The sequence below is a fragment of the Dermacentor variabilis genome, chromosome 7 (assembly GCF_050947875.1).
Source record: "Dermacentor variabilis isolate Ectoservices chromosome 7, ASM5094787v1, whole genome shotgun sequence".
In the NCBI taxonomy this organism is placed as follows: Eukaryota; Metazoa; Arthropoda; class Arachnida; order Ixodida; family Ixodidae; genus Dermacentor; species Dermacentor variabilis.
In genome coordinates, this window is record NC_134574.1 from 22,447,964 (window position 1) to 22,467,713 (window position 19,750).

At 43.8% G+C, this 19,750-nt stretch overlaps 1 protein-coding gene across 1 annotated transcript in view; it reads left to right on the plus strand.

Moving 5' to 3' along the window:
- The window catches only part of LOC142588567 (1-phosphatidylinositol 4,5-bisphosphate phosphodiesterase beta-4-like), a 208,676-nt gene that overhangs the window by 155,717 nt on the left and 33,209 nt on the right, over window positions 1-19,750 (plus strand). Inside the window, exons 16-20 of the mRNA XM_075700406.1 lie at window positions 911-1,001; window positions 2,361-2,468; window positions 13,291-13,338; window positions 17,278-17,338; window positions 17,397-17,627. Of these exons, the coding sequence (XP_075556521.1) occupies window positions 911-1,001; window positions 2,361-2,468; window positions 13,291-13,338; window positions 17,278-17,338; window positions 17,397-17,627 (539 nt within the window). The remainder of the gene's footprint in view (window positions 1-910; window positions 1,002-2,360; window positions 2,469-13,290; window positions 13,339-17,277; window positions 17,339-17,396; window positions 17,628-19,750) is intronic.

The window sequence follows — 19,750 nt, forward strand, 5'->3', positions numbered from 1 at the left end:
TCTGTATCAAATTTCTGACAAACCTTTTTATATGCCCAGAGTTTCACACCAGAATTTTCAGACTGCTGAAGTTTAATTTTTACATTATATGTATGACGTCAAGATGTGTCACAATATTTGAATGCTAAAAGCTAAAGGAGCAAGAGTCTGCAACGACATGCAACAGGTACAACGAGAGAACCTATGGGACCCACAGCACACCTGTTCCAGCACAAACACAAGGTGTGAATGCGAGAGAGTGCAAAACAGCTGCGTTCTAACAATTGAAACATCTGTAACAGATACCCCGAATGGAGCCAATAGTTACAATGCACACACTTCTGCATTGCGATGTATGGCTGGCTGCATTTGCAAGCAGCTAAACATATGTCTGCAGAGAGACACAGCGGGAAAATTCTGAACACAGTGCACAGATCCTAGTGAAAAGAACTAGGTGATGGGGTAAGTGAGCTGGAATTGTCTTCGTGCTCAACAAAACCATTGAAAGACTACGACAGGGTGTGAATATATTTAACGTGGTGAAAACAAGGTTGAGTAAGAGAGAAAAGAAAGAATAGAACCTAGTTGCCTTTCAGGAGACAACCTTAAACTGTCATTTGTGTGTTGATATGCCAAGGCCTTGGAAGTTGACGAGTAATGGCAAACTGACAGTTGCAGGAAAATTTTCTCCTTTGCCATTTGGTGAATTTTGATGGGGCTGTTTATGGTTGCTTGCGCAAATATTATTCGTGATGGGTAAATTTACCCACTGGTAAAACGCTTCACACAAGCAGCCCTTGGAAACATTTATGTTTTGGAGAGAATGGGGGTCCTCTTGTTCAGAGAATGTTCGAGGTCTGATGAAAACTAGGTGCGAATGCCGAGGGGAATTTCAAGGTGACCTTCTAGTAGTGAGCTTTAATACTTGCAGTTGGAGCCAGCAGTACCGCTTCCAAGTCCCAACGACCTCAAGAGGAAGATTCTCATAAAGAACAAGCGACTCAAGCCAGAGGACGAAAAGCGTGAGTATGTTTTTTCCGCAGTTGGAACTTTCAGATAGGATGGCTGCTAAACACCTGGTGATGTGGCCTAGATAAAGCAAAAAATTTCCTTCTTTAAAAGAAGGAGTGATCTACAAAGTGGGAACTTAGTCCACTTAATTTATGTCTGTGCAAGACTTGGCCTTGGTTTAATTTTTGGCAGGCTTTGTTCAGTTGGCAGTGAGCTCAGGCCTTCATTTATTTCTGCAGAACATTTCATTCTTCTTTTTATAAAGCATGGTTCGTTTAGAAGTGCCGTAATAGAGTAGCTAATGCGTGTGTGAGGCTATGGGTCACAAAGGTCACCTGCTGCAATACTACCATCTGCACTCTTGCAAACATTTTTATGAAACAAAATAAGTGAAATGAGGTGGCGAGTAGGACATATTTGTTTCATGAATGGTCTTATATGTCTCACGCACTGTCTTAACTCAATATACTTAAGAGTAGTAATTGCTTCAAATTTCTCTCTTGTGCATGCACGAAGTTTCTGCACCTACAGGCATAGTCAAATGTTTATGGGATGTGGGATCTGACATAAAGCAGAATAGTTGCTGAGACAGGCCACTCAGCATGGTACATTTACTAGTGTGTGTGATGACTGGAATAATTTCAATAATTGCGAGCCAAAAACTGGGCTGACGTTCGACTTTCTCATGGCACTCGCTTCCCGGGAACTTTGGACCTTGCCTGTGCAGGTGTTTGGGATGGTGCTTTGTTTGGGGACTGTCAGCGTATTGCATACCTGTGAGCCTTGTTATTATACATGTACCAGTATTCTTGATAACATGTTGAAACTCATTATTAGTGAAAGTATCTAATATTCATGGCTGGGCAATGTGGCTGGGTCTAGGCATTGCCTGTTTATTAGGGATACCTAACTTGTTAAAATTTTGTGACAGGTGCCACTTCAACATCACAGGGCTACAGAAGTAAAGTAAGCATCATATGCAAAGATAAAGACATGCACATTAATGTTTACATGCCTTTACTTTATGCCGAGTGATATTGGATAGCCATGCTAAACCAAGCAGCTGACAGTAAGTCCTTTAGATGCCATAAATCATTTTAAAATGATATGAAAGGCCAAGTTTTATGGGTAAGTTCTGGGGTGGTCAGGATGTTGGGCAGCTCTGGGGGCCAAAAGAAGTTGACGCCTTCAAGAATGTTCGTGATAGCAATACCACATAGATGGGTCTTTCGTTTGAATACCAGTCGTGTGAAGGATGGAACAAATCATGAACCTGTTCTTCAAGTGCATGTGGAGGTTGGCTGAGGTGCACCGTACAGGACAGTCTGTTGTTGTCATTTTAATGACATTATGTGGCGGTGGTGTCGCAGGTGAACTGGAGCTCTGGCGGAAAGGACAGCTTCAGAATGACGACGAGGAGGAAGAGAAGGAAGATGCCTCGGTTACCATCATCGCACCAACCGAGGAAGGGGAGGGAGGTGAGTGCGAGAATGACCTGAAGCTGTTGCATGCTCCACTTGAGGAATGCCGTTAATTAGTTTAGTATGCCGAACTGTTTGCGTGTATCCAGGTTTCTGCACACTCCATGAGATTAACTGTAAAGGTATTGGGTAAATGAGAGTTTTATTGCAATTTACAAGAGCCTGGGATAGGCGCATGTTGTGTAGAAGATAGCTCCAGCAAATGAGTCTGTGAGAACTAGTCTTCATTAACATTGGCCAGGGAACAAATCTGTAGTAATAATAATAATAATAATAATAATAATAATAATAATAATAATAATAATAATAATAATAATAATAAATAATGATAATAATAATATCTATTTCACTCGTGAAGTGAGAGAGTGCGGGAAAAAAAGCTGACAAGTCAGCTTGACTAGTTCCCAGCTCCCTGGATTACAAAATAGAAGAAACAAACACTTTTGGCATTGGCAACGTAAAAACCACAAACAAATAGTAATAGTAATACAGCAATAACTTGTCCACAACAGTGAGAATAACCAACTATAGAAATAAAAAGTTTGTTAACTGCATGATAGACCAATTTAAAGGAAACGTACAAACATGAAAAAACTGCGAGTAAAAAGCGTTACATAATGAAGGAAAAGATGAAAAATAAAATGGCACACATTTGTGTAGTATGAAACAGTACACTCTGTGGGGGTTCCACTCTGCATGCGGCTAGGGCTGAAGGCGAGCTCCAGATCTAGCCCCACGCAGTCGCTTTGTGTTACTCCCCAACCCGTAGCGCGGGAATCGCGGCTACGTCGGGCTCGAACGAATAAGGCAACCAACTGTAAGAACGTTTATTGCTACCGGCAATAAAGGACACTGGCAGAGGGACGTCCACTCTGTAATAGTAATAAATAGGCTGGCCTCGTTGCCCGGGATAGTCAGGCAACGTGGTCACTCTGGTCACTCACGGGTTGCAGCAGGTTAGGGGTCCGGCCTCAGAGAGAGAGGGTCTCCCCCGGTCGTGCTGTTTTGTACCTTTTTACCTGGGCGAGGGGAATGTCCTCCTCGCCCGTCAGCTACCTGCCCGCGAGCCGGGAGGAAGGGCACGCGCGCATCACGAGAGCGAGGGAGAATTGGGAGAGGGCATGATGCGCCTCTTCCTTGTCTATGCTGGCTCTCGACGCGACGGCGCCGGGGAAGATGGGCGCGTGTGCTCCCCACAATTCGTACTTTGCAATGCGTATAGCGTACATGCACAGAGATGAAAAACCATGTGAAACTTGGTCATGAGAAAGGAGTTTTGCCACAGAAGAACAATTTCAGTTTCTGGTTCAATGCTGTTTCAGGAGTGAATCCATTGTTATGACAGAAATTTCGCAAATGCAGTAGCGTTCTGTTTACCATTTGTTGTCTGTATCCGGTTCTGCACATTTTGATCAGTCATGGCTGTGTGTTTCGATTCTCATAAAGTGCGGTCCTTTTAGAAAGCGATGCCAACCGTAGCGGGGAATAGCTGTTATTTTTTACGTCAAGCTTATAACGTGAACACAGGCAACGTAGATATAACTCGTGTATTTTCATAATGCAGTACTTCAAAAACGGAGGATGAGAACGGTGACTGATGGGGGCGTTTTCAATATTTCGTACCATTTTTTTCTGCAATATCATGATTCTTTGCAAATTACCTTTTGTTGTGTTCCCCCAAACTAATTGACAATATTTCGTATGTGAGTAGAATAGGAACATTGTACAATAGAACCTTTGACAGTAAAATGTATCTGTTGGCGTAGGTCAATCCAACGATGTGAGACAGTTTTGACACAACATGGTCGACATTGCCAGTTGGAGTGACGTATGAAGAACACAGTAACAATACTTTGAAAGACAAAACAAATTTTCATTGGGCGAACCTTTGCCCACAAAAACAGGCTACACTTAAAGACTGGCGACAATGGCGAACACAGTCGGCGATCGTCAAAATCTGATCAGCGGGTCAAGCGCGTTGGCTTTTATACATCAGTCGTCGAATGTTCCAGAGTAGTCGCTGAGACCCGCGTGCCTTCCACAAAGTTCTACATTAATCGCGTCGCGCCCACATGCAATCAGATTACACAACGTTCGGTCACAGACAGCGGATGAAACCATTGATAACATTCCACCCAGGTCATATTTTCACTGAAATACACTCCAAGTATTGTAAATGTGCTTACTATTTCTACCTTTGAGTTTTGCAGCTTAATGTCTGAGGTAATGTTAATCTTCTTGTTTTCCGCACGGTATATGACAGCCTTCGTTTTACTAACGTTTATTTTCCATTTGTTAAGTTGCACCCATGTATCTAATTCCACAAGCGTTCTGTTTGCTCTCAGAATCAGCTCATCCGTACTTCCTGCAGAGAATAACAGTGTCACATCATCAGCATAAATGACAAATTTCACCATAGGATCAACGCTAACAATGTCCTTCAAATATAAGTTAAGCTGTGAGCATTCCTCACATGTGGGCACATACAAAAAAGGAAACTTGTTTTATATACATCTGGCTGTTGTTAACCCTGTAACAATATCATCAGTGGGAAGGTCATTCCAGTTCCAGACAGTTTGCAAGAAAAATGGAGAGGAAACGTGTAATACTCTTTTCAGGTGGTGGGTAGACGACTTTTTCATGGTTTACAGGGAAGGTTTACAGGAAATGACTGGTGACTCCCACTTCAATTGCTGCTTCTGAAGCCAGCCTAGTTATGGTTTCATTCATTGCCTCTATGTCATCTTCATCTCTCTGTTCTAAGGCTGCAAATTTGTTTGAAAGTGCCAACCTGAATTGGTCTGCTTTTACCCCTACTGCATCTAGGTTAGCCTGTCCCTTCTTGACCAATTTTACCCTTTCTCTCTTCAAATTAAGGTGAATCCTAGCCTGCACTAACCTATGATCACTGCACTTTACCCTACCTAACACTTCTACATCCTGCATTATGCTGGGATCGACAGAAAGTATGAAATCAATTTCATTTCTTGTTTCATCATTAGGGCTTTTCCAGGTCCACTTTTTGTTCCAACGCTTCCTGAAGAAGGTGTTCATTATTCGCAGCTTATTCCTTTCTGTGAATTCTACCAACATATCTCCTCAAGTGTTCCTAGAATCCACACCGTAGTTGCCAATTGCTTGTTCGCCAGCCTGCTTTTTCCCCACTTTTGCATTGAAGTCCCCCATGACTACAGTATACTATATGGCTTTATTTATGTTGTTATACAGTTTAACCTTGATATAACAAAGTAGGTAAAATCGGCAATTTGCTTCGTTGTACCGACATTCGGCCTTTTAAACAAAGAAGTGCAGTCACCTACCGAGTTTTCTTACATGGAAAGGGGCCGCAGAATTTTATTAATTATAGGGCAATCGAAAAAAGTGAATTTGAGTAAGAAAACACTTCATTTTGATGAATTTTGGAGTCGGCGATGAATGATACAGTTTCATGCCACGTTGACGGTATCTTCACATTGGCGGTACAAATTAAGTGAAGCCAGCCACTCGCGTGCACTCTGCCCCCGTGGCTGATAGCATCGCCTGCACTGGGATGACGCTACAGTCGAACCCGACTATATCGAACCCATTTACATCGAATTATTCTATATATCGAACAATTTCTGGTCACGGTATAGTTACAATGAGTATATATAGCAAAAATTATGCTTACATCGAACAAATATTGCAGTGATTCCCGATATATCGAACGTCAAGCAGTGGAAAAGTGCCCCAAGAAGTTGGCTTTCCCTCGCGGTAGCGGGGAAACCCGGCGGCGCGGCTCCATCCAACCGCTCTCCCTACCGTGACCGCGCTGCCTCGGGCTGTTCGGGCGAGCCGTCGACACTCCCCCTGTCGCACATAGTGAAGTCTATTATCCTCCCTCTTTCTCTATCATCTTTCACTTCCCACTCCCTCTCCCCTGACGACGCTTCGCCGTGCTCCCTCACGGGTTGCAGAATCAAGCGTCCTTCCTTTCTTTAGATCACTATCTATCGACACTCCCCAGCAAAACATGATCCTGACCCGCCTACAGCGCTTGCTCAGACAGCCAATCAGAGGCTCTTCTGCGCTCTTCGTGCAAGATGGCGAAAGTGCGAGTTGTCTGGCTGCTTCTCTGGTTTATCGTGTTTGCGCCTTGTGGGCCTTCTCCCGCAGTGTTGCCGTGATGAAGCGGCAGAATTCGCCTTTCGTCGTGAAGATCGAAATCATAAATTGCGTCGAACGCGATATCCCCGCAGTGTGCAAGATTCCGAGTAGCACTCTCAGCACGATTAGGGCTAAAGTGGCCAGACTCGCAACCCAGTACCCATGGTGCCCCTTCGCGTACGAACGGCCGTGTACGAGGCGTTCTTCATACATGCCGGTTTCCACGTGCTCGGTGATGACTGTAAATTCTGATGAATGCGATGAAGCCGTTGCCGGTGTTGCCGAAGTTTGGAGCAAGCTGTCAAAATTTCCGGGACATTCGAATCAACGGTGGATGAGTTTATGAGTGCAGATGATGGTGTCGCGACGACGGTAGATCCCAAAACGAAGACTACATCGCCGACATCGTACCAAGCACAAATGAAAGTAGGCACGTTGAGGAAAGCAACTACGGTCCTTTGCCCACATCCTCCGAAGTGATTGGTGCACTCGCATTAGTCCGGTGCTTCTGCGCGAATGCGGAAGGTTGCGGCCTCAGCTGCTCGGACTCCTTATAGACAACGTGGGGAAGTGCGTGCGTCGCAGGCAGCGAAATTGCCCAAGCAGAAGAAAATGCAGGACTAATTTATGCGAAACTAAGCTAGTTTCGTCAATAAAGTGATTTTATAAATGGTATGTGCTTTTATGACATCCAATTATTTAGCAGGCTTATATCGAATTATGCTCTATATCGAACTGATAGGCGTTTTTTTGTGAGTTCGATATAGCTGGGTTTGACTGTATCAGGAAAAGTGCCAGCAGTGGGGAGCGAATGCTTCATATGCCTCTCGCTCCAACGAGTCACCAACACTCGAGATTACGCAACCTTCAACACTAAACACGCGTAAAGAGAGCTTACATGATCATGATGCCCCACCGTCTCGGCACACCCACTCTTTTCACACGTCATACGTGGCAGATTACCTCTAAAGCAGGGTGCGTGGCTGCCACGCGCAGCCACGACTGAGACGCACGTCAGAAATTGCAGTGTTAGAATCTAAATGTTGCGAAGCTTGTTTGAGTTAATGAGTTAATGTGATGGATGACACGTGCATCAACCTTGTTGCCTGTAGCTGTTAGCTCTCCGTGTTACGAGGACAAAGGGGATGCTTGTCAAGGGAAGAGGCATACGGGGCATAGACAAATATGATGCTTATGTAAACACATTTAAGGCTTCTATAACCTCTTGTACCTACCAATTTTGAGGGATCGGCCAAGAATTCCAGTGGTGCATACGCAGCTTTACATACGCAGAAGCCTAAGTAGTCTATTCAAGCACGCACTGGGTGGCCAATATACTAGGCCAGCCAGCAGCGAGCTAGTGGGCACAGTGGTTGTCTATTCTGCAGACACAGCACTCGTAGAATTGTGCCACACAGGTGCTGTCTGCATCAGGCAGACTATACAAGCTGCAGTAATATAGCAAATACAATTTCTATATGTGTAGTGATTTTGACTTTGGCACACATAGACTTTCGTGATAATGTATGATACTATCTTAGTGTTAATCTAGGGAAAACACGGAGAAGGCGGAAGATAGAAATTCAAGATGATGAGTAAAACGAGAACATGGTGAAAGCAGGAGCCAACATTTTGACAAGTCCACTTGTCTTCTTCAAGGCGACATATGCTTTTCTTGCTGCAGTATATATAGGTGGAGTTCTTCCAAAGGGGAGAGGGCGTAAGGCCGGTGGGCGCGGCAACGAGCGGAGGTGTTTTAGTGACGAGAGTGTTGAATTGAGAATAAAGGAGTGCTGTGCACAAGGCCAGGGATACGGCTGTCTGTCAGTCACGTGTCAATGCCCGTGTGTCAGCCGGCGTGTCAACGGTGTGCACAGCAGCCCTCTATTACTTGTTTCGCTGGTGGTCGTGGCCTACCGTGCCTCTGAAAGCGATAATAGAAGGAGCGGCAGAAACCAGTGCTCATGAAAAAAAGGGGGAAGAAAACAAAGAACAAGAAAAGAAAGTACTGAAGTGAAGTGGTATAAATAAATAAAAAGAAAGAAAAATACGGAAAGAAGAAGAAAAAAAAAAGGAAAAAGAAAAAGACGCTAAACAACCAAACCAAGTGTTGTTGCGTATAGCTTGAAATTTAGCATAGCAAATAGATTCTAAAGCTCCCTTTGAAACCTTTATGCCTATTGATTGTAATGTCTTGAACTCGTGGATAAGGCATGATTCTCTGTATTTTCTTTCTCGTTCAGAACGGAAGTGTGACTGTAAGATGTAGAGTTTAAGTTCATCAAAGTTACGACCTTGTTGGTTGAAATGCTTGGCAGTGGCTTTGGGAAGCTTTTTAGCTGTGCCCGCACGATGTCCATTTAATTCGACGTTCATTGATTGTCCCGTTTTACCTATACTATATTGTTTCTTACAGAAGGAACATTCAAGCATATAAATCACATCTGAACTTGTGCAAGTGAAGCTAGATTTGACTTAAAGGGTATAACTATTTGCGGTGCTTTTAATTTTAATGTCACTTTGAAGGTGCCTGCAGGTTTTGCACCTGGGGCGACAACATGCTTTTATTATGGGAGAATGCTGTTGGCTGACTTCTGCATGCACTAACATGTCTTTAAAGTTCCTGTCAGCGATAGGTACCCTTGGTACATCTGGGAATGCTTTGCGTATAGAGATGCCCACCATATAAAACAACAGCCTTACTAACATTCAGTAGAAAAATGGAACATGATTCATGCGCAAGTGAAAGAGACAATACGTTTTAAGATTGATGAACGCTGTTCTTACTGGTTTTAAGTGGCACATGTCTAGTTTATCTTAATGACATCGTCACCTTTCTTCCAAGCTTTGAAGAAGGTACTTCACTTCGCTAGCATCAAGCTAAAACCAGGACACTGCCACTGGAGTTACAAAAAGCTGAAGTTTCTTGTCCATGTTGCGAGTGTGGATGGCATTAGGTCTCTGCAAGGGGACAAGCCTTTTTGTCCAAACATTGACTTGAGCCTGAGGCATCCCTTGTTTAAGAGCCAATGTTTCACTGAAGGGATCTGCCATTATCAGGGTGCCTCGAACCACTGTTTGGACAAGGTGTCAAATACATCTCAAAAAGACTTGTCGCTGGACAAGTTAGTGCGGTTTTCTATACATCCCTTTTGATGGCACGAGAAGCAGACACCACAATGTCAGGTCAGTGTTTGTCATGTTCTGTGTGTCCTGTTCTGTGGGTCCATGCCCACTTTTCACACCATAAAAAAGAATGTATATTGTCGAACACGACCATCTTCGACAGCCATTTCGACACAGCAATGCCTGAGGTATCCCTCATTCAGTTGCAACCAATGTTTCGCCAAGGGAGCCTGTTTTTATTGGCGCGCCTTGAGCCAGTATTTTGACAAGGAGGCTTCTCGAGGACAAAAGTACCCTTGTCTAAGCATTTTCTTTGGACACATCGATGAAAATATTTCCCCTTAGCAAAACATTGGCTCCGACTTGAAGTGTTCCTTTTTTGACCACTGTTTACTTCTGCTCTGTGACGATTACACAAACACTACATGCATATGCATTTACCTTGCATCTTCCCATGATCAAACTCTTTCATATCGAGAATTTGAAACAAGACCACAAATGTTTGAGCTATGAAGACTGCAGCTGCTGCTGCAGATCCTCTGTAACACAAATGAAATCATGGAAAAGCATGCGTTTTCCTAGCACCCTGCACATTTGTCAATAACGGAAGATAGCAGCTTGCTGCTACTTAAGGGGGGACGCGGGTCTTGAAATCGCGAAAAATGGTCAAAAATGGCAATTTTCAAAAATTGCGTTTTTGAAGTCTTTAATGTCCCAACTATGTCTCTACAAAATATTATGGCTCAATTCCTACTCCAAGTATAAAAAAAACGGCAATTTAGAAACGTCGGTGAGCCGAAATTGAACGCCAAGCGCGAATGTTTGCCTCATTTTCAAGCTGCCGTAGTTCCGCGCGACGCGAACCGATCGGCGCCATCTTGGTCTCGTTTGAAAGCTGATTTCCCGCTCTCCATTCTGGCGCCCCTCGGCACGCTGTAGACTCTCGTGCAGCGGAGCGATCGGCACCCGTTCTCAAGCGGGAAATCGTCGCGAGACAGCCGCTGATTGGGTGAAACGGGCGCCTCCTCGAGGGCAGCCCTCTGATTGGCCGTGACGCATGCTTCGCCTGCCGCGGCCCCGCGGCCGCGTTGTTCGACTCCTTCGCGTCGTCTGCTTTCGCGTGCACGCACGTCATTTTTCGCGCTCCTCTTTGTTTCCTAGTATTTTTCGTTCTGCCTTTCTCTTTATCGTTCTTGTAGATATTTTGGCTATTGAGTCGCTTCTTTTAACCACAAATTTCTTGCTTTTGCGTGCCTGGTGTCTTTGTTCCGCGTGTCACGATGGCGCGAGACGCGCGCTTGAAAGCAAGGACGCGAAAAGCAGTCAGCAAAGAGACGCGCATGGAATAAGATGAGCGCTACATCGTCGACAACTACAGCTTCGGTGATGCCGCAAGCTGCTGTGCCCTTGGTGGATGCGGCTGGACTGAGCTCGCCAACAACAGCTTCGCCGGAGGACGCGGCTGAACAAACCCCATCGACGCTAGCTTCGCCGGTGGACGCGGCTGGACAGTGCCGATCGGTGTCAACTTCGGTGTTACCGCAAGTCTCTGCAGTGCCGGTGGATGCGCCTGGACTAAGCCCGTCGAAAATACCAACTTTTGAGACGCTGCAAGTCGCTTCAGATTCCGTGTCGTCGGAAGCGGCCGAGCCGGCTGACCGAAGCCTAACGTCGACTTCGGCGTTTCCGCACGCCGCTTCGGTGCCGACGGACGCGGCTGAACCGAGCTCCCGTGCTCAACGCTTCGACATGGTGTTTTTCACGGAGGCGGAGTGCGCGGGGCGCGAAAAAATACGCAGACAACATTAAAACTTCATTGGCAAAGAATTCCGCGACTTTCCGCAAGTTCGAGCTAATGAGCGTCGGCACAGGAAGTGAAGACGACGATCGCGGCACAGAGTACATCATCGTTGATCTCTCTGTGCTAAAGAAGCTGTTTGCGTCCTCAAGCTGCAGCAAGTGTGGGATGGCCACTCTCCAACTCGCAAAGTGCAGTGAGAGAGAGCAGTGAGAGAACCAGCAGAGCTGTTGCAGCACAGCTTGGTTACAGTCCTGGGAGCTACCTCATTCGTAGGAGCCTTGAAAAAGATAAACAGAGGCTCTGCAGGTCTGACAAAAGTCACACCAATGCTGAAAAGATGAAGAAGAGGATGGCCAAGAAGCACAAGCCTGACAGAACCCAGCACTACTGCCCAGGACTTTTGTGAATGTGTGGCAGATTCAAAGAAAATAGCAAGTGACTTTCTGAGCTTTTTTTTTTTTTTTGTCAAGTGCCAATGCAATACAGAAGTTTTCACCATCTTTACATGAACAGATTTCTGTGAGTTTGGTGTTATTGTGTTCAGTAATGACTGGGCTGCATGCTAAAGCATTAAATTTTTCCATGTGATAGGTAAACAAAAGTGGTAGATTAAGCAAAACTTTGAATGCAATTTTCTCAGCTTTGCTTTTTCGATCAAATGCCTTTGCCTTACAGAACTTTTCATAATGTTTGCATCAACTGATTTTATTGAATTAGGTATCATTTTTTTCAGTAAGACCTCAGCTACATCCTAAAGCTTTCTATTTTTCATTAAACCCAATAGACTAGCAATTAAGTCAGATGTAAGCTAATTACTCCCACATTGTTTTTTTCTTCCCACTTTGTTATTCATTCATGACCTATATGACGACTTTTTAAAAATTTCTTTAGCTTTAGGATGTGCAGTGGGCCCTTGAAAATGACAGCTATTCTTTAAAACTAGTTTTTTTAATTAAGAAATTATCATAATGGCCCGTAAGAAAAGACGTATGTGGGATAAATTATTTTGCAATATCTTCATTTCTAGATGATATATATAAAATCTGAATATATATTTGGTATCAGCATTCAAAGATATATCTGCATGCCAATTTTCAGAAAGATATGTTAAGAAATAAAAAAAAAGTTTTCAAGACCCTCATCCCCCCTTAATTAAGTGTAATAGTGGCTGTGGGGTACAGCCAGAGAACAAGGTCTCTATCTTCTGATGATTTCATATCTTGCTTGATTTACTTACTCGATTTGAATTCAACATGAGCTGGAGCTTCACATCTTGTGCACCTTTAGAATCCTATATTTATTTATTGTACAATATTAAGTCAGAAGCTACAGAGTATAACGTCACAAAAATACAGCAACATTGCCAAACTTCTCATGCAGGCATGAAAACTCCATTGGCACACACTTTCTCAGGAGATAATTGGAATTCACATGGCCAAGTTTTCAGAAGTCATTTGGCTGACATTATAGTTTGAAGTGGCAAACGATGAAGAAGAACAAAACTTTTCTTTTTTACAAACAGGGAGTGTGTCTGCAGTAGATATTGAGGTTGTTGATACCCTTTTTTTAGTGTGAGTTGTTTAAAGTGTTAGTCCTTGGCAAATTTGTCAGTTAACAGACTCTCAGTGAGTGAATACACACTTGTGATGAGTGCATGCTTTTAGCGGCTACCGCCACCGCGGGCTGACCAGCCTGCCAGTGCCGTTGTTATTGCTGACTAACGTCCCTTTGTGGCCCAACTTTCAGAGGTCGAGCCAAGTTCACCCACACAGAAAAACAACCCTGGATCCAAAAGTGAGATTTCGGCCATCCACGCTTCTCGCCCTGTGCGCTTCTCTCCTTCTCTGCTGTGTGCTGCCTTGCCAGTCCACGGTTCATCGGGTTCACGCACTGCTTGTGCTGACCGCTTCTCTCTGCACTGCGCCGCTTTCCGTGTTGTCATCTCCATGGCTGGACCTGAGCGCCACCTGCTGGCCTGGCCAGGGTGTGGTTTCTGCTTCTGCTGTCCTCCTCTCACGCTTCTTGTCCTCCTCTGCACACAAACTGTCCCCTGATCCCTTCTCGGTGCCACTCCTTGGCTTCACGTGGCACCTGCTGCACTCTCTCGCTCTGCACTTCGTCTCTTCTCTTCCAGAGTCTAGTCGCAGTTGCGGCCGACTGGTGTTCCTTTGAAGCACTTTGCTTTCCTTCTATCTCATCTTCCTTGGCCACCGTAGCAGTAGTACTTTGCTTGCAGTTACAAGGTTTCTCATTTTCCTGTTGATAACAGCTTAGCATTCTGTTGGCAGCACATTTATTGTTTTCTCAAATGTGCAGCTGCCGTAGCTGGGTGGCTGTATTGTCAGGGGGGCTGTACAGGCTTTTGAAATTTTTGGTGCTAGTTTTATAGCCTGCCAGGTAACACCATAGTAGAAAATGTTGCCTGGAGAGTTCTTTTTTTTTTTTTTCACTCAGTGTATTTGCTGGAAACTCCTTTATTGGCACCTGCTTTATATTTTCTGATTAAAGTTAAGTTCATATAAAGCAGGCGATCGGTGTTGGACCATAACTTACCGCTAACTTCTTGCCATCCACAGAGCACAATGCTGTCTTCACTTCTGTAGAATGCAGCGAGACACCACCTTTTTTAGAATGATTGGATAGAAGCATGTTTAGTTTTGATCAGATGTATAACCAAAATAAATTTCTAAAGTTTTTACTGTGTTAAAGTTTGGATTGGTCATGTTAGAGCTCTGTAAAAACACTGCAACAATGGACACACAAAAGGCAGATGCAGTTTACCCTGCTGTTGTGACCATGCACACCTTTTAGATAAGCTAAAGCTTTTGTACTAAAAGCACTTGATATTCTTTGCTACACAATATACACCAGTAAAAAAGACAGTTTGCTCTATGGCAGGGTGTGAGACTCATGCTGGTCTACCACTGTTTCAATTATTACAAATAGTGTGCACATCTGTACCATGAACGTTAACTCTCATTTCTACATAGCCTTTCAACAAACCAAGACTGCAGCATCATAAAGAAAATTGAGTTTACTTTTGGTTTAGGGCATTGAAACTGGGAGAGCCATGTCACTCGAAGCAACTTTCACAAAATTTATCCGCATTATCTGTTCTGATGTGTCCTGTAGCAGAGCTTCAGCGCACCTGATTAATGTCCTTCCTGTTGAAAGCACACACTTCTGCTTCCCTGCTTGACACTGCACCACTTGTGCACAAGTGAAAATTGATGTTGACACAGATGTGCTACGTTAGCTTCGTAAAGCATGGCTTGATCCATGTTCTTCACAGCCTTTATACTTTGGTTGCTAGGTATGTTGGAATTTCCAAAAAGAGTGTTGGTTATGATTTGACAACTTTCCTGAGAGCATAAGCTTGCTTCCGAGTCAGGCTGGCACTGCTGTCTGCATCAAATGGCTTTCATACTTTTCTTTTCAATATGTAGTACTAAAGCAGTTACTGTGAAGTAACAGCACTGAAAGCAGGGCGTGTTGATAAGGATCTGTACTTTAGAACAAAATAGAGCAAAAGACGTTGGCACAAAAGAAAAGTAGACAACTCAACTGCTGGTGTGCTTATGTGTGCTTACACAACACAAGTGCTGATGTACTTGTGTGTGATAACACAAATGCTGTGTTATCAGCACTTGTGTTCTCTACTTTTCTTTATCCCTGCATTTTTCATGCTGTTGGGGTCTTACACATGGATCATTATTAAGTCTCGTTAGCACTAGCTATTTTCATTATCCATTTCGTATATTAACCGTTTTCGTATAACTGTTTTCATTTGTTCTTTTGAGTAAGTCTCTGAAGCGTTAATAGGATTGGTCCAGAGAGGCCACTAAGAAGTTCAAGTGCTGTTGGGAACTCTCGAAACCAGCTTTGCATTCTCTATGCAAAATTGAGAGTAGTCTCTGATGTCGTGCGAAAATATGTGTAAAACTGGAATGTTCTCCATGCAAGTACTTATGTCAGTTACTTGATGTACGGAAATGTATGCATGCATGTACACATATGTGCACATTTGTGTTGACCAGTTGTGCAGCCAGGATCAAACAGCAGCCCTCTACATTGTGAACCCGCCTCCTTCGTTTTATTTGTTCTATAGCTGAGCACACATTTTATAGGCAGCCTTGTGCTTTTCATCAACTGCTCATCTCTGTCATCTATGCAGTCAAAAGAAAAAGAACTGATAGACATGCAGCAATTAGCTAAAGGCAGAAGCATTTCAGGTGGTTGCTTGGCAGTATGATTGCAACTTTCACTCGGACCTGAACTCTCAAATGCATCTGCATCTGTTCCTTTCCTTTTTTTTTTTCATCAGAAAAGTATTTTATTGAAAACATTTCTTTTAGCTTATCACTATGCTCAGGTTGTGGTGTCAAGTGCAATTGCAACAAGCAATTACATTTGCAGTTGTCAAGTGCAACAAATCTGTTGCACCTTGCTATTTGTTGTGCTGCAAATGCCCACTTCTCACCGGCCACTTCTGACAGCGTTAGGCTTCGAGGAACATTGGGTTAATCTCTGCACTAAAGTCATAGAAAAAAATGAGTAAAACATCATATCAGTCAAACATGAGTATTCACGCATGGAAAACAAGCATTTAACCATGGGATAATTATTTGATCGTCGATTATATCAATGGAGCCCCCACGACATGCCTCATAATCAGAAAGTGGTTTTCACACATTAAACCCCATAATTTAATTTTGGTTTCTTATACAGGATAGCTTAACAAGGCTTGCTGCTAGGCTAGTTGGTTCATGGCATAAAATAAAATTAAAAGAGTGCAAAAAAGGACATGGACAAAGCGGAACAGCACGGAAATTTGACACTGGCAGTGAAGTTGCACGGGGGGGGGGGGGGGGGGGGCTCTTGCGCAGGTGGGGGCGCTTGCTCGGAGTTTTACGGTAGTTCAAATGGCTGATCTGCCTCAACTGCTCTAAAATTTTGCACAGAGGGGATGTTTCACAGTTAATTTTTATTAGTAAAATGCTTGGATGCAGTGCATTTGCCTGTTTCATTCAAGCTAACCAAGGTATGGCAGGATAAATTGAAATGCAAACAGGAAATAACTGGCCAGAACACTTCTTACACGTAGTTACATCAAAGTTCACTATCCACATCAGTACTCGACAGCCAGTTTCTAAGCATGGAGTAGTCGGAAGTGTTCGTTTCTTAGTCTTAATTAAGCCACTGTTACGAATGCAGGGGAACCCGAAAACAAAACAATGCATTGAGTAGTTTTGAAATTGTTTGCATTTGAATTTATGATGACAATACATGTATATAGCAGTGCTGGAAGGAAAATGTGGATTTTCTCAGTGGGAAAGGTGCTGGTGCTACCTGCTGCTTGGAGAAATAAACGGCTTGACATTGTGCCATCTGCACTGTTGGTGTTAATTCCCTTTAGGGCAGGGCAGACGATTGCACCATTTCTCTCATTAATAAAATTACTTTTTCAATCTGGCATTGCAGCAGACTTGTATTTATCTCATGTTTTGGTGAAAGAGTCAAGTACAGCATCCAGGCATGGTATTCAATGAGATGCACTGTAAAAAAATTCTCCCTCTAGAAATTTTGAGTGCAAGCAGTGCAGTGATTTAGCCAGACGTATGCTGTGCTCCCTTATTGATGCAGTATACAGTATCCTGCTTTGATCCAGGGCACTGGCACGGTTGTTTGCATCGTAGGAATTTTCTGGTCTGTTGAATTTCTGTGGTGTTATAGTTGCAGTGGTACAACGTCACCACGTTGCCCCTCCCTCTTCTCCTCGTGTGCAGAAAAGAAGGTAAGGTGGGCGTTGCGGCCGGAGCCGCTGGCGTCGTGACCCGCGTTTCGGTCGGTGCTTGCCAGGTGGAGGCCCAGCTGGAGGAGCAGCTGGCCATGGCCCACTACCAGTACACGGGGGCCACGGTGCACGTGCACCCGGTGCTCTCGTCGCTGGTCAACTACGCGCAGCCCGTCAAGTTCCAGGGCTTCGATGTGGCCGAGGAACGGTCCATCCACTTCAACATGTCCTCGTTTGCCGAGACGGCTGCCCTCGGTTGCCTCAAATCACAGGCTATCGAGTTTGTCAAGTATCCTTTCTTGTCGAGATGTGGCTCCGATGGCAAATCGATTGCACCATCCCTGTGACGGAAACCAATGGGACTTAGTTTTTAAAAGCAGGTCAAGTTTTGATATGAATATCCATGGCATGCTTGCGGTAGTAAAATAGGTTAGGAAGTTATATCCCAGCATTATATTTTTGTTAAAATCTGTCAAAGCCTGTAACACTGTGACAAAGTTCAGAGTGTGCACCAACTTTTCCATGGTCTTGCAGATAGTGGTATGATACTGTTTTAACAATGTATTGCATCATAATATTTATAATGAAGCTTTTGACTTAACCCTTTCAGGGTCATTGACGTAAATGTACGGCGCCGCGAACAAGTACGAAAATGGTCGATGCCATATATTTACGCCGCCGTCTGTACGTTTAAAAAGCGCGCCAATTTCCTAACTTTTTCTTTTCTGTCATGTGCTGCCACTATGTGGGAATACAGGAAAATTTTGTCGCGCGCTCCCTCTCTCGGTTTTTGTTGCATGGTTTGTTTTAGCGCTAGTTCGCTTCCGCATGTCTATATAGTACCGCTCGCGCATTGGCACGCGCGCGGGCGGGTGGCGGTTCTGGTTTTCTTTTTGCGGGCGGTTTTGGCGTCTTGCACTTGCAAAACTTATGGCTATCTCGTTACTAATCGCTCAAAAGGTGACCACCTCTTTCTCGCTCGTTCAGTGCTCACAGGGGTGTGCATAGCAAGGATGCCGCCGTGCATGCGCTTCCATTGCTTCTTTTTTTTGACTCTCGCGAAAACTAATTGCCTCTGGTTGGCGATAAGATGAAGATTAGCGGAAATTGTCACACGTTGTGCTTTTTTGACGGGCACACAACCACACAGCTTTCTTGAGTGCAGTTCGATTACGCTATGGATTTACATATTAGTGTAAGAGCAGCAACATTTGAATCTTGCAAAACAATCTTGTGTCCGCATTTTCAAGGCCTTGAACTGTGTGTATAAAAATGCATCAAATTTTTAGTTCTTATAAGTTTATTTCCTTTTTTATTTTTGTTATTCATGAATGAAGAGTACATATATACCAACGCAAAATATTTTTTTCTCACTTTACGGTCACCCTAGAAAAATTGCTGTAAATTTTTTTCGAAATAAGTCCCTAAGAAGAATTGAAATCTGAAATAAAAAAATCGACCCTGGATGGTCGCATATGGCGAAAAAAATCGACCCTCATAGGGTTAATGTCAAACCACTGTTCACCTACAAACAAGCAGAATGAACTGCATATAAGCATAGATACACAAAAATTCAGTTTGTTCTACTGAACTGAATTCAAAATATCAAAAGCCTGGATAGTCAGCCACCACCTCCAAGGAGACCTGCTGGTATCAGGATATCAAGGCATTTATGCAAGAGTGTGGTTGCCAGAAACAATGCTTAATGAAATGTCACACCTGTTTTGAAGACCTTCTATTGCTGGTCATAAGACATGGCTTCAACTTGAGTGCTGCCACCTACAAATTGTACAGAGGGTCATGAGAAGGTGACTAACATTCTAAAGGTAGCATGAGGGTGCAGTCAGTTCTCTGAAAAGAAAACTTTGAAGCTGGTTCACCTTCATCTAGGATTTTTACCGAAGACACCATCAGATAACATCACTCATTTTACTGATTTATCTGTGGGCTAGCGGATGGTAACGCTAGTCCAATGTGATCAATATTTTTAGGCAGGTAATAAAAGCATGAGTGTATTGACCTAACAGTTTCTGTGGAAGTTTAGACGTTGCAAAGAGTTTTGTGAAAGAACATTGTGTTGCCAGATTCTCTCAATATTTAAGTGTTCTAACTTGTTACTTAGATTAGCCTGGCCCTTCTGTATACCACACTCCTTTCTAGCTCAGTTGATAAGCTGCACAGTTGTTCGATAGCCATCTCAGCTACATACAGTTCCCGCACCAGATCGGTGTTGAAATGTGAAGTGTGGGCAGGTGGCATCAGGCACACTTCAGCCTCAATCAGTCTATCTGTCACGCCATTTCAGAACTCCAACCTATCGCAGTTTCATTTCTCTCACAAATCTTGCATAGTCTCACAGAAAATAATTTGCCACTGCTTTTAAGGTAACAAAACAAACCAAAGAACATTCTA